Source organism: Cantharellus anzutake (genome assembly GCF_015039405.1).
Source record: "Cantharellus anzutake strain C23 chromosome Unknown EI90scaffold_5, whole genome shotgun sequence".
Lineage (NCBI taxonomy): Eukaryota > Fungi > Basidiomycota > Agaricomycetes > Cantharellales > Hydnaceae > Cantharellus > Cantharellus anzutake.
Window position 1 is genome coordinate 410015 of NW_024066955.1, and position 14446 is coordinate 424460.

Genomic DNA, 14446 nt, shown 5'->3' on the forward strand with positions numbered 1-14446 from the left:
CGTCTTGATTTGACACTATCTCTTGGGGTGGGTACCAATCTGGTACGGGCTGAGAAAGGGGTGGAAAGATCTTGACCACCAAAAAAACCGCGCGGGTTTTGCACAGCATTTGATTTAACCGCGGGGCCCCACGTATGGAGCCATGCGCCATCGTGCGCGCGCGGCGTGGCCGCGAGGACGAAGATGGCGCTGAGAATTGGACAATGCACAGCCCAGACGCCAAGAAGAATCATAAATATGTCTGGGAGTGACAACAGAACGCGGTAGAAAGGTATTGGCAGCACAAGAGGTGTCGCAATCCTCAATAGATTGCTGTGCGCGGGTTATGTTGCTGCGCAAGGTGACACACTTTAGACGGTGCATCAGAAAGACCTTATCGCGTTGAGCTATAGAGACGCGCGCCGAATCTCCATGCCCAGGAAAGCGGAGGTGACCAAGTAGTCGGTTTAAAATCCCGGAAGACGAGGTGTGCGCATTGCTGATGCTGAGTCTTGATCCAGGGAGTCGGAGCTACAGGCCAGGAAGATCCAGAGGATCTCTGCATAGCATCTTGCTGTGTTGGATACGATGGATCCGTCGATGTACATACGTATATTTCCACCCTCGCCTCACCGCGGATATTGGTCCGGAATACGCAATAGGGAAAGAAGTGCTGCAGCTCATACTGTACTCGGTAGCTGCGATTCGTTATGGCGGTTGTAATTCATAGGCAAAAGCCTCCACAGTATGATAGTCCCTGATGGACCTCCTTCTGTGAGCATATTTGCGGACAGAGTAGTCATACCGCATTAATAACACCAAGTATGTGAAACTGGGTCAGGCTGCCAACTGTGTGGACATGTGCGCAGATGCGGTGCCTGATTCACCTTGCCTTTAGCCGAAGTGGTACAAGTCATAGTATCAACAGGCACGCAGCTAAAGCAGAGAACGCCGCATGCCATTCAGCTGCTACTATGATCAGGAACATGTGGTTGGTATATGGTCAACCGTGCATGGGTTTTGAGCAATGGGCTAGGCACTAACGTTTGCATTGACAGGTTGAGCAATATCCCTGGCTTCTTATCCTTATCAATGGCGCTCCACCTTCACCGATAAAGAGGGTTGAGCTTCTCCCTGTTTTGTACCATCCATGACAGCTCGCCGCACGTTTTCCCTGTTTGGAAATCATCGGATTTCCAGACTGAACCCTGCGGTATTGCCTTGGGCCCAGCTTGACGAGCTCTCCTAGGAGGCTCCTCATTAACCGTGTGTGTAAATTCCACGGCCATGGAACAATTTCGGTTGAGGCGAGATTCCCATTCGCTGGTTCTTCGCGTTTGCGAACACTGGTTCATCGCATCCTCCTGTCATCTCGTAATTGACCCTGATCTGCGATGAGATGACCTGGCCCACCGACTGAGCCCACCTGACAAGGGAGCGGAACAGAAGGCACTTAGCCAGATTCGTCTCAGGGTAGCACTCATGTTCACGAGTATTGCGGAGGGGGGATCCTTCCAATAGTGTGCTAGCCCGACGCCATCTCTTGGGAGAGACAACAAAATAACTGTCGCGGAAGCTGAGAAAAGGGGCATGAGAGCCGGAAAGGGCTTGGACTATCGGGAACGTGCGGATTTTGCAAAGCATTTGGTAATGCTTGGCCAAAGTGCGTACGCACGATCCAGGCATTAAGAAAATCACAAACGTGTCTCAAAAGAAGGGCATGACAGGATGGACGTTATTCGGGACGTATAATTTCTTGGGAACCATTCCCGCCCGAGGATGACTTGGTCCGCCCGCTAGCGCGTGTGCGCTTCTGCGCGCCGAGCAAACCTATTGAACGATACGACAGGTTTTTTCATTGCGCTCAGTCGGGTGCGCGCGCAGGATCCCCACGCTCCAGCAGTCAAGTGATTAATTTGAAAAAGAACGTGAGGTGTGCGGAGCGACACTTCCGTCGAGGGAATTAGCAAGGAGGTCCTTGAACCAGAAGCTTGGGACCGCTAGCAGATAGAAAGCTCTTGCGCGAACATTTCATCATGTTGGACTTGGCGCGAGCCACTTGTACGTAAAATTGCTCCCCCTTATCGCCACCCTCCGTCTCACTGCTGGTATTGTATAATACGTATGAGGATGGGGAGGACGACACAGCTCATACTTACTCGGTAGCCACAGTATGAGATGAGGAGCGAGCAATATGTAATACCCCGCGGGCAGCTCCCCACTGCATGCTTGTCCCTGATGGACCATACTTTGTACCCGTATCTGGGCTAGAGGGTTAACACATGTGCTGCTAGAGAGATTGACGCGCTAGCTTGCGGGCATGTGCGCCACATGGGCAGAACCTGACTTTGACCAAAGAGATATTGAGGATAGCCCGCCATGAAAATACTCGAACAAGACCCAACAGCCTGTCACCCGGGCCAGTAGAACGCACGGCGAGGTCTGAAAAGGAAAGATCGGCACCAGCATAATTAAGCTTGGCAGTAGGAAAAGTGCATGCCAATTATTGAAATAAAGGGGTGCTCTGTATCTGCGCCAAGAGATGCGGAGAAGGGAAGCCGCACGTCATTTGAAAATCCGTTTGCTGACCAACTCGTCGACGATCAGGAACAATCAGGCGACATGAGTGCTGGGAGCCGGAAGCAACGGAGCGCACGCAAGTCTCGCAGTAGTTCGCAAGATGAGACAACCTAGCATCGGAATCACTGACGATTCCTGCATCCAAGTCCATCTCCCGCATTTTCGACGAAGGCAGGCGCTTAAGGAATACGTCGTAGGGCACAACGACCATAGCAGCACCTCCGTAACTGCTCGCAAAGCTGCAGCTTCATTCGACTGAACGCCGTCCATTTTGATTCTGCCGAACACTTCGAATATTTTATGGGCTGCCTAGTCGATAACGCCTCAGCTGTGCTGCAGCCCTATTTCTACGCTATTGTGGGCCCAATACAGTTACTGTTGTACCGGCGAGTACGAACAGGGTGAAGAGCCAGGGCCAACTAACAGCCATGCCGAGTGGCAAACCATGCCAGAGGCTCAGATGATTATTTGAAGATGCTTTGGGATGGTTTGAGCTTGGGAGATGAGGGTTGTAGTTGTACGAACAAGCCGTGACGGCACTCAGCGCTCATAGAGCGGCCACGTCATGATATCAACATTGTTCATCACCGCTTTACGAACTCGTTCACGACGTTCATTACTTTGATCATAGTCATTCTCCCTCTCATAAAATGTCTGGGATAAGAATGGTACATAACTAATATTTCCCTCAACACTTGAGAACGGGGTTCGAGTGGCTGTGTGACGACGCCTGCGTTGACTACATACATCCAGGTGCTGGCTGGTTGCGTTGGATGCTCGACTTCGCGAAGACATTCAGCACCCCGCACACTCGCTACACCAATTGCTTCGCTGTAAGCTGCCATGGTGTTGCGCTGAGGGTCATGGTGTTTGGATGTTTCCTCTTAGGAAGTCAATCCGACGGACACCCTCGCCGTTCTGGATCCGTAGCAATGCGTCGATGGCGATGTGACTGAGCCCATCTGGTGATTGCGTATGCCGAAATCGCCAAGGCTGAGGCATGGGATATCCTCAAGAACAATTTCGAGGTGCCCGCACTGACGTGACGCGTTACCGGGGAATTAACAAGCTGCCGGTAGAATTCATCATGGCATGGTGTAATTATCTTCTCTGGTGCCGCATAGCCAGACCTGTTCATCTTGGCTGTGATATTGTCGCGGAATGTGGTGTCTGCAGCGACTACTCTCTAGAGAGTTCTAATCGTGATTCTAGGCGGTCGACCTGGCTACTCGAATGAGTACCAGGGGCAGGGGTTACGAAGAAACCGAACAACCTTGTCCCATGTGTGAACCCCTGACCACACTCCGCTTCACCTGACAGCGGCCTTGGCCAGGCCCTGCGCTTGGCGGCATGATGATCCACCTATTGAGTAAACGGAGCTTGCCAACTCGCTTGTTATCCATAGCAAATCAGATAGGCCGGGGAGGAACGTGTTTTTACACGATGACTACGCAGTGCAGGGTCACCCGGCATTCCAGCAGAGCGAGAAACTTGAAACTCGTCTAATTATCATTACATAATGATCTGAATTGACATCGGATCACGTAGCCAATTAAAGGATCGAGCGTTTGTACCGACTCCCACTGCAGGCATATTGCATTTGTTAACAATATATGAATGTCATAAGTACAAAGGCGTGAACAAAGGCATCCAAAGCCTGAGGTAATCGTAGCCGCTGAAATAACCGAAAGTGAGGGATCTGCCTTCAGGTTGCGGTTCGATGATTAGCGGCTCAGTGGGGATATGCCCGCCATATGCCCGGGCGCGAAGATGACCCTCAAGCTCGGTTATGGCATAATGTAGTACAATCGCTGACGTGAGCGCAATTCGCAAAGACCAAAACTCAGGCCGTATGAAGTGCCCCTGTGACGCTGTCTGGGGGGATCGATCACGCTGTGCAGGGCGGGGCATATGTATGTTCAGAACAGCATGCGACGCTTTTGTTTCACTGAAAAATAATATAGACGCAGATCTATTCGTACGAATGGGGTTCATTTAAGTGACCCCGCATATTGAAGGACGAATGAAAGCCGAAGTCGGCTTGTGATTGGCGGTTCAGTATTGTACAATGACTTGAGCTGCAGTGCAACAGAGTCTCGCTTCACGTCTCCCATGCAAGCCTGATGGGCTTGTTACCCGTGTTTGATGCAACGTCCTCAGGGGCCTTGAAATCGAGTGCGTTGTTACCAACACAGGATTCTGGGGAAAAGTTCTTCAAATGCGCTTCTACCAGTCCTGAAATGGCACCTTTCAAATCCAGTCAAATCATTAATAGCGGCTGTCGCTGCGCTTCCTTGCGGAAATTTCATGGTTCGAAGTTCAAAGCTTCCGCCATTCGGTGAGGTGTTTAGCTGAAACGATGATTACTAATGCTTACCCGAGTTTGAATGGTTACAAATGCCCATTCGGACGAGAGATGCAGTGGGTTGAAGTCCACATCTTTGAAAAACGAGAAGAATTGACAACAAGATCGACCAAAGAGGCATCAGATAGCCTCTTCGTTAAGATCAGTAAAACAGCTGTACTGAAAATTTTCAAAGAGCGATCGAACGTTTCCACGGTTAAGCGAGCATATATCCCATGTGACCTCTTGATTGAATAAGTCCATCGTTTATTTTAGGTCAGGATCCACAGTGAGATCGGCTCACATGTGACAAAGGAACTGATGGATGATAGACAAGCTTCAGGAGGATGGCTGGCCGACAGAAGGGAACAACGACTTTTCGTGATGCGAGAAAGACTACCACAAGTGGAAATCCACCGCTCGCTAAACTGCAACGCTTAGATATGCTGATTCTCCAGGTTTACTGCGGTCAGGGATGAGGGGTAGATGGTTGAAATGTGAGACATTTGAGCCACCTATGTAAGCACACCAGTTTGGGGCGTGGCACGACATACTGAATTCGTGGCAGTTTGACGCAGCGGATGAATATAGGATGCATACGTGCGCGCAGGTGGAGCAGGCCTCGTGTTTCGCGAAAGGCTGCGCAACATCGGTAGCACTGGTCACTGAGTGAGATTCACTCAGGGCAAAAATAAATCATATCGGGCGGCGATGAGTCTAAATGGAGAGAAGCTGGAGAAGTTGGCGAGTCATTTTGCTTGTAAGCGAGAGCGGCGATGGGAAAGATTTGGACAACCAATCTTTCGACCCAAAGACAAATGTGAAGCATGAAGCACGATTGCGCCTTTAGTACTACTGATATGGCGCAAGGAAGCCGTCTACACTAGCCAAATTGGTCTTGGAACCGGTTGCTCTAGTCCAGGCACCTAGCTCCTTACGTGTGTGTTGGACAGAGGCAGCACCGGCGCGCACTGCCACAACGCACAGCCGCCACAAATAGCTCAACTGAAGTCCTGCAAACTCGACTTAAGATTCGGTCTCATGGATCCCCGACCCGTTCCTCCCCCCTCCTCAGCGTTCGTTCGGTCAAGGCCAACTGTATTTGCATTGAACCTGCCCGATGCCTCTGGCTACTGCACTTCACCTTGGAACCTCACACCTCCCTACGATCGTTGAGATTTCCAAAGCCCCCTTCAAGCCTTGCGCAACTCGTTTATGCGACATTGGACACTTTCGAGAGGCTCCTATGAGAAAGAGTACCAATTATTGGGCCACGTCACACCCCTCCCGGGTAACATCTTCTTTTCGCATCGTCGCTCGTCGGAAACGTATGGGCACGCGTTGCCACAGTAGAGATATTCTCTGCGACGGCTTGTGTTCTTTCCCTGCGATTAAGGGAATTCGTTCTCCACGATCTAAATCCTCGACGACATATTTGCGAGCCCCTTCCCCTTCGTCATTCGAACGTCCTTCCTTCCCAATCAAGATGGGGCATCGTCGGCTTGGCATTCTATTAGTGCGGCGGCCGAGCGTGTTTACAACTCGCTTGCGCCCCAAAAACCTTCCCCATATCGAATCCAACGCGTCCCGCAATGCTCGAGCTCAACGTCTCTCCACGCTTCACACCGCTCGAACGGTCTCTGATTGTTCTACGACTGTCTCGTCTATCACGTTTCCACCCTCCTTTCCTATCGATGACAGTCCCGAGAAGGACAAAGACCCTCATTGGGACCCGAAATTGTATCCACACATCGGTATCACCATCAGCGAAGAGGATGCGCTTACCCTCGTGAACGATATTATCGACGGTGCATTGAAGATGAAGGCGCCAAGATGGAGAAATTTGTATACACTCTTTACTACTCGTGAACGTCGTGGCGAAGCTGCTTTATTTTCCCTCGCAGCTATTCTAGGCGGACCTGACAACAATGTACGTTGACGTTTTCTCAAATGGTTCTCCGAGAACATTCTAACATTTCCTTGTAGATATTGTTCAGTATTGCAGAGATTGCGTCCCTTGCTCAGTGGAAATATGAGCAAGCAGAGGCTGGGACACTGGATGTAATGGAACTTGACCGTCGGGCACGGTCCATCCATCTCTGCTACTTCGGTTCTCATGGTGCCGCGGAGACTATGGTTCATGGTGGACTGCTGTTGGCAACGATCCACCAGGGGCGACAATCCCCACTCAATCTTTTCGAATTGGCAGATACAAGATCTACATTATCAGATCTTTACCTCCTCACATCCATGCTCTTCCTTGTTTCCGTCATATCTCCCTCGCCTCTCGCTGAAACCGTTTCTCTCTCGGTCAACGCGTTGCTCGACACGTTTTCCGACCGTGTTCCTCGATTACCCACTTTCAGCGAAGATTTTGGGAAACGTGTGCTGTTCCCTTGCTTTGTGATGTCTGCCATGGCCAGTTCCGTTCATGAACAGCGTGTTGCGGAATGCCATAACGTCCTTTCTCTAAAAGGAGACACAGTGGCCAAAAGTAGACTAAGCGAGGTGAGTCACTTGGTCTATCCCTTCTCTAACGGAGCTGACCCTCGCCCGGTAGATCCTGAATGCCATTTCTCGCCTGCATGCCCTGAGGGAAGCAGGGGGGCTCGCTCATTTGTCCAACGTATGTTGGGCAGATGCCATTGGTCATGATTGCTCAATGTTATCTTGGTGAAAAATCTAATAGATTTTACCGCAATATTTGGTCTTTACCTTCCGCATGTATGAAGTCATCCGGTTCTTCACTACACTTTTTCTGGGAATTAGTTGTTTGATCTTCACGTTCATAGGGTTATCGTTGGGTTCTTCCGCCCAATTTCCGCGACACGTTTCTATAGTATTCCGTCTCGTTATTTATTCCCTAGTATCGTGTTTCCGCAATTCCGCAATTCGCTCTTCTGGTAAGCCTGTATATATAGACGTCTGGTATCGCATGATACCAGTCGAAAATCACATATGTATGTAATTGAATTTGGCCGCCCTCTTGGTAAATGTCTCATCATGCACGCAGATGAGGGCGAATAGGAAACACCTCGCGTAGTTTCTGAATTTGCTCCATTAGTGGAAAGCTAGTCGCTATGGGAAAAGCTGTGCTGAAAATGACGTTGACCATAATCTTGCCCTGTCACAAAAGTGCGTTGCAACAAAAAAAGAGAGAGAGAGAGCGAGAAGAAAAGCTGAATTAATACATACACCTGCACCAATCCCTACTCACGCTCATCTTTTCCGCCCGGGTTGAGCTGAGGTGGTACGTTTCTGAGCTTTCTCGCTTCAAGCAACTTTATTGCGCCCGTTGAGATGAACGTGGGAATTTATCAATTTGATTATAATTAAATCAATCGGTCAGCACCGAGCGCTTCCGGATAATTGACGCCACGTGACTGACTTTTGACGCGCAAACAAGCTGTGCAGGCGAAATGATGGAATGTAAACAGGACCCCCCCGCGGTCACCTCAGGATCCCTTCTCTTTCCAGTGACGTTGATGACTACGGGTCCTCTCGCTCTCCCCTTCCTCTTACGTGACTGAGTAGAGCGAATGAACAGATTTGGCAACGGCCCCTGCGCCTAAGCCTAAAGCCTCTCACCATCGACGCGTTCCACACTTGGAGACTTTACCTCCTTCCTCCTCAAATCCGCTCACTCACCACTTGTTTTCATGGCACGGCTCTCGTCGACTTCCCAAAGCTCACAGGTGCCTCTTACGCTGAGCCCCTCACCTTTGAGGAACAAGACTGGTACGTCCTGCTAGTCGTTGGCCCCTTCTTCAATGCATCACGACGCTCATGGATGTGACAAGGTTGCTTCACTTGTAGAACACGCGCAAAGGCAAGCAAGGCCTCTTCTTCATTCCTGCAAACCGCAAATTGAACATAACTGTTTTGCCATTAACTCATTCTACGTATGCTGTTGTCTCCCCCCACCATCCTATTCCTGCCCTTCTCACAGAAATGCGACGGAGATTGGTTCGGGCCGTGTCCTACATGTTTGCGGTTGAATGTCCCATGTTTGGGGTTTGGAAAGGAAATTCCTTCATGGCTCAGGGTGAATCACCCCTATTTTTTTCCTGCGTTACAGTGATTCTAACCAATGAGTCGTTTCCCCTTCTAGGATAACAAGACTAAAATACGTGCATTGCTAAGGGACCACATTGCTGAAATGGCCTCCGAAGGTGGGAGAACCCTCCCCGTTAACTCTTCTTTCTGATGACTGGCCCTTTAGTGTTGTCCTTAGAATCATTTTTCCCGAAGGGCTGGTTCCCATATTTTGCCTCACCCAAATCGGATACCCATGTGACGATCTCCTCCGATAACGGAAATGATGCCGATGATGGCAGTACAGCTTCATCGTCACCGGTGCATATAGCAACAACACCCGCCGATCGAGCCGATTGGCACCCTAGTCCCACAATCCCTGATTTCTCGACGACGACTGTCGAGAACGAGACTACGCTCGAACTTAATGAATTCAAGTTCCATTATGATCCCATTCCTCCCAGGATCTGGGGGGAAGTGTCTTATTTGCTTTATCGCCCTTCTCCCTCCCCTTCCCCTGAGCCGACAGTTATTCACCGAGCCGAACGGACAAGGTGCCAAGGAGAGGGTGGTGCTGTAACCCATTCACAAGTCCGATCTGCTATTCGCCTCCAGACTCGCCTCCAGGGACGTCACATGAGCGACATTCGATTCGCCAGTCGTACGGAAGGAGCGAGGCACCCATCCCAGAGTAGCCGCACCACCACCAGAGACACTTTACTAAAGGTGGCTTCCAGCAACAGAGGGCCACCATCGATGGTCCAATCACTCTTCTATTAACCGATCTGTGACGTTTGTCCAGTAATTTAGTGGTGTGGGGGCGTGGGACTCCGTGCCTTTGCTGTGCATCGTGCAGGGATGCTCCTTCACCACTCTGGTTCAGGCACCCAGAGTCACCGCTTCTTCCCGCACTTCCTCCCCTTTATATGTCACCCCTTCTCCTTGCTATTCGTCTAACCACAATGATGCGCGAGGGTGCCTGAATGCGTCGACTTTTTATTTCTATCTCTGGTATAATGGACATCTGCCGATTCATGGGGCCTAGATTTTGGTTTCGCTTCATCCTTGAGCGAATAAATTATGTACAACTGATGTACCTCTGCACTGCACCTCATTTGAGAACAAAGGAAGACACGGCCCAATGGGAGATTTGTGTCTGTGAAGTGTGCCTCGGAACAGAAAAAACCCGACGTAGAACGCGGCCCACGATTTTTCGTGCTGATCCTATTCATTGCTGGGAAACGAGTAGGGGCTCAATATGTACAGCAGCCGCTAAATAGTGATTGTGGGATCGATTTTGCTTAGAATGGTGAACAAGGTCCGCCAGTTCGAAATACTCATGCCCTTGCAGGACACTCAGTGTTCCGTGGATTCAGTATGGAATAAGCGCTCATCCCTGTGGGTCTTGATGCACTTCACAGCTTCGCAAGTGGAATCTCATGACCTACAGGTGGCAAATCTCTGTTTTTGGACCATTAGACTTCAATGGTCTTTTATCGGCAAGACCAACCATCTGTAATACAGGTGACAGCTGTTGCCCTTAACGGTATGGGTAGTTTTACTTGTTCGAATTCATATCCCCAAAAAGGGAATATCCTCTTTAACGGGTTGTGAAGCGCTGCTGGCAATTGATAAGGAGGGTGCAATCATGTTCCCCGTTACACCCTCCCCTTCATCGCCCTCCAGTTACCCGAGCTGGTATGTCCCCCATCCTCCGCTCAGCTCGCACAGTGAGCAGGGACGTTGTTCCCGCAAGAACTTATCCAACGCCAAGCACACGAACAAGAACAGGTGGGCGAGTCGAAGCTTTGCAGGGTCCCTTCTATGCTGACGTTGAGCCGCAGGGTGTCATAACTGCCGTCTTAGAGGAAAGGTAAGTCGAATCCTGACCTTCCACGAGAAATCTCTGCCTCGCAAGCTCTGCTCTTGCAAGGGCAGGGCCTCTCCTCGCTGTATCAAGTTGTGGTCTTGCAGTTGTAATAATGAACGTCACAGAAATGTAACGGGGTAGCTCATGATAACGTCCCTTGTGGCCATTGCACACGTCTCTTATTGGAGTGCCTAGGATACGGAGACGAGCGGCCAGACTGGATCAGAGTGCGTCCGATTCGAGTATATAGTCAGGGCTGCAGCTGATGTCGTGTCTTAATAAGAAACATGAACCACAACTACGAAAGGCCATGAGACGACATATCAGCACGAAAGATAACAAAGGTAAGCAATCGTTCTGTGTATCTCGACCCAACATGCCTCCGAGTCGTTGACGGCATTGACCATACTGTTCCTTTGTAGTCTTAACGTTCGAACGATACTACCAAAAACATGCATGGCGCCCATCTTGTGAACAAAGGAGCGAAGAAACACCGAGCACCTCATCTCGATCAACTGTTCCCGGATCTGGAAGTGCCGTTGAGGACACGACGTGGGACAAAGGGTCGAAAGCCTCAGAGATTGACTCCGCCCCTTCCTCCCCTGCCCCAACATCCGCCTTGACCGCCGACTCCGGCGAGCACTCGTCAACCGAATCATCCGATACTCCCCAAAGTGAAAACTACTCTCACAGTCCAGCCCCGTCTTTTCTCAGTGCGTCCTCATCGGATCAGTCAGCCCATCCTGCAGATTCCGCACGGCCTCCACATTCAGTCATTGTCGTAGGCCATGATTTCCCTACTGACGATGAGATTTCCCAGGGCGCCGTGCTGCACGGGCAAGGTGTCTTCCAGGATCCTGATCTCGATGGTTTGTTCATGACCCCAAAATCTCCAGAACCACTTATATCATCCAACAAACCCGCGCTGATGCAGGAAAATGGGGCCGACTACAATACCGAGCCGGAACAATGGCACATGTGGGAATTTATCCATGATCCCGACGATTCGACAGCAGTGAATGGAGGTGCCATGGAAAATCGGGCGTATACTGAGACACCAGAACTCTTCGATAGCGCTTCACAGCTTCTGAGTGGATTTACCGTTGATGTTGACGTGTCTGTGCGGGATTGGGTACAACGTGTACCAGCTTGGGATACTCCCTGTGAACCGCAACACGGGCAACCTGCTGTATTTGATGGGCATGGCGATGCAACCCAGAGCCATGTCCAGACGAGTCGCGCACAATTTCCTTCGCCCCCTAGTTACTACGCTGATCACCTCCTGGACATCCCCCAAACCGCCTTAGCAATAGGACAGCAAACCAAGACATCACAACACCAGAGGTTGGATCACTCCCCCGCTCAGATTGTCAATGATCGTGCGTCATTTCGTGCTCCGTTTTTCGTGCCTGCGTGACTGATGTTATCCTGACTTCTAGGTTTGACGACGTACTTCAAGCAGCTCTGCCTCACCACACTGAACGAACAGTCCTCGTATCAAGACATGGGCAGATTGGCTCAAGAACTTGCCGTAGTGTTGCCCTTCATACACTCGCTGCCTGAAAGGGCCGGCTGGAGCACAGATCTCCACGTCATCCATGCTGTCACCCAGCAATGGAATTTACACGATCAGGGTCAAAGCGTCGGCACTACTCATGGCCCTCAGCCTGTGGACCAGGAGACATACGCGTTGTTGGCAATGTTCGGTACGTCTCGATCTTCAGTGCAACTGAGGAAGGAGTGATGGACATCCTACAATTCCCAGGCATTGCATTTGATCTCTTGGAGGGGGAGTTAGGTCTTGGGAGTGGTACTTGAAGGTCGCTTGCGAGTGGTTTCGATCGTTCTACTGTTCGCTCCCCGGTAAGTAATTTCCGTCGCGTGAAAATCCGCCGGTACTCACCTGCACCCGTATTCTCAAACCCCTGCAGAAAGCTGTTCTTTACCCCCGTTGGGCCCGAAGATTCTTGGGGAGTTAGTGATGTGGGTGGATATTCTTGGTTCAATAACACGACATAAAGCTCCCTACCTCTCCGACATCTACTTGGAGATTGAGAAACGAGAATCAAAAGGGGCCGCATGTCCTTTCCGATTAGAGAATGTCATGGGTTGTTCAAACTCAGTGAGTGCCCCAAAGTGTTCATCTCACTCGCCATCATACTGATATAAAAAACCACCAGGTCATGTTTGGCATTGCGCGTATATCCGAGCTGCAATGCTCGAAACTTCAGGAAACATCCAGCGGCCGTATTGACAACGCTGTACTATCCCAAATTGCGGACACGATTCAAATGCGGTATTTCTCCCAGTCAACACAAAGGGTTCCATTTACAGTGATTTGTCCAAGTCTACTGGGCAACCTATACGGGTTATTGCCCTTCGCATCTCGATCCATGGATAATCCCTACACACTACCGATTCTCCAAGAGTCTTCTCTTTCCACTGCGACCATCACCGAAGCGTACCGTTTAGGTGCGCTCATTTATCTCCAGACGATTGTCCCTGGGCCGCCACCTTTTCCCAAAGGAGCGATGGAAATGGCCAGCGTCGCTGCACGCTTCATTCACTGCCATGTCCCCGAATCGCAGATGGACCAGTGCTTGAGAATCCCTTTATTCCTGACAGCATGCATGTCCACAGGAGACCAGAGAAACATTATGGGCGTGCGGCTTTGTCGATCGCTAAACATGGGGGGCAGTGCTGGTATTGGTCAGAATGTGAGTGTGCGCCACTTTTCCGCAGTTTGACACTAGGAGTGACCGGCCTCCGTTCAGGCTTTTCTTGTAATGCAAGAAGTCTGGAGGCACTTGGACCGTCGTGTCCCGATTGATTGGTGCCATGTTATGAGGCGACACGTCCTTCTGGTATGATAAGTTATGCGGAAGATATGCTTTCGAATGCCCGGATCCCCGATATTCTCTCTCAAAGGACAACAGCAATGGACTAAACCCCTATTAACACCGCTCGGCAAATCTCTGAATGTAATCGTAACCCACTCTGACCCTCCGTCAACCATGACGAGTAGCATATATGGTATAACATTTTCAATGCAAACTTTTTCCTATCATGTTCCGTGCTACCCAGAACATCGTCTACATCGCCCTATCTGGTACCCAATGAATACAGCACTGCCTACTCAATGGCGCGCGGCTAAATCATTGTTACCGCAAGGTTTTGGCATGTTCGTGACAATGATGCATTTGGCACTGATTGACGCCCAGATTACTTCCCGGCCATGATTCCACAAGTCACTGGTGAGAAATTTTTAATTTGGCGTGTCTTGATTTACCAATCGATCCTTGCACTGCAGTCGGTTAACCAGGGTCTTGCAAAAGATCAATTGTACTTTTTCGCAGCTTGTGGCTTCGAGAGGAACAATGCCTGGCGATTCTTTCTGGCTCAAAGACGAACATCAAGGCCAAGTCTCGATTCTCCCTGAACTTTGCAATACGCCATCCTTGCGCTACTGTATCTATGTTCGGGTTTCGTTCAGGTGATTCATTTGGGCTCAGTCTCGTTACTTTTTTTTTTTGTTTCTGGTTAATAGCAGGGAGCTCGCGATTGTGATGGGCTTCTTTGCCGGGCCGACCCCATTGACGCGATGCTGACGTTCATTGTGGGAGAAATGCCTGTGTGCT

At 50.3% G+C, this 14446-nt stretch overlaps 6 protein-coding genes across 6 annotated transcripts; 4 read left to right on the forward strand and 2 right to left on the reverse strand.

Moving 5' to 3' along the window:
* Positions 1-822: 822 nt before the first annotated feature.
* Positions 823-1623, reverse strand: EI90DRAFT_3035397 (uncharacterized protein; the record flags this gene model as incomplete). Its single annotated transcript, XM_039058612.1, has 4 exons — positions 823-951; positions 1069-1153; positions 1182-1224; positions 1245-1623. The coding sequence occupies 3 exons, from the start codon at positions 1621-1623 to the stop codon at positions 1069-1071; spliced, it is 507 nt and encodes a 168-aa protein (XP_038921748.1). The 3' UTR covers positions 823-951.
* A 319-nt stretch (positions 1624-1942) lies between these two features.
* Positions 1943-2770, reverse strand: EI90DRAFT_3012270 (uncharacterized protein; the record flags this gene model as incomplete). The annotated part of the gene is made up of 4 exons (XM_039056553.1): positions 1943-2084; positions 2139-2246; positions 2322-2421; positions 2569-2770. The coding sequence occupies 4 exons, from the start codon at positions 2768-2770 to the stop codon at positions 1943-1945; spliced, it is 552 nt and encodes a 183-aa protein (XP_038921749.1).
* Positions 2771-5617: 2847 nt separating this feature from the next.
* EI90DRAFT_2057820 (uncharacterized protein) lies at positions 5618-7846 on the forward strand. Its single transcript, XM_039052490.1, has 3 exons — positions 5618-6833; positions 6890-7411; positions 7464-7846. The coding sequence occupies exons 1-3, from the start codon at positions 6024-6026 to the stop codon at positions 7578-7580; spliced, it is 1449 nt and encodes a 482-aa protein (XP_038921750.1). The 5' UTR covers positions 5618-6023; the 3' UTR covers positions 7581-7846.
* Positions 7847-8285: 439 nt separating this feature from the next.
* On the forward strand, positions 8286-10184 carry EI90DRAFT_3035410 (uncharacterized protein). Its single transcript, XM_039058613.1, has 5 exons — positions 8286-8641; positions 8704-8732; positions 8853-8948; positions 9015-9075; positions 9126-10184. The coding sequence occupies exons 1-5, from the start codon at positions 8563-8565 to the stop codon at positions 9716-9718; spliced, it is 858 nt and encodes a 285-aa protein (XP_038921751.1). The 5' UTR covers positions 8286-8562; the 3' UTR covers positions 9719-10184.
* A 755-nt stretch (positions 10185-10939) lies between these two features.
* Positions 10940-12444, forward strand: EI90DRAFT_2057960 (uncharacterized protein). The gene is made up of 3 exons (XM_039052492.1): positions 10940-11035; positions 11092-11152; positions 11231-12444. Exons 2-3 carry the CDS (start codon positions 11119-11121, stop codon positions 12223-12225), a joined length of 1029 nt encoding a protein of 342 aa, XP_038921752.1. The 5' UTR covers positions 10940-11035; positions 11092-11118; the 3' UTR covers positions 12226-12444.
* A 150-nt stretch (positions 12445-12594) lies between these two features.
* On the forward strand, positions 12595-14016 carry EI90DRAFT_2057882 (fungal-specific transcription factor domain-containing protein). Its single transcript, XM_039052491.1, has 4 exons — positions 12595-12671; positions 12740-12930; positions 12989-13525; positions 13583-14016. Exons 2-4 carry the CDS (start codon positions 12790-12792, stop codon positions 13676-13678), a joined length of 774 nt encoding a protein of 257 aa, XP_038921753.1. The 5' UTR covers positions 12595-12671; positions 12740-12789; the 3' UTR covers positions 13679-14016.
* The last annotated feature ends 430 nt before the right edge of the window (positions 14017-14446 follow it).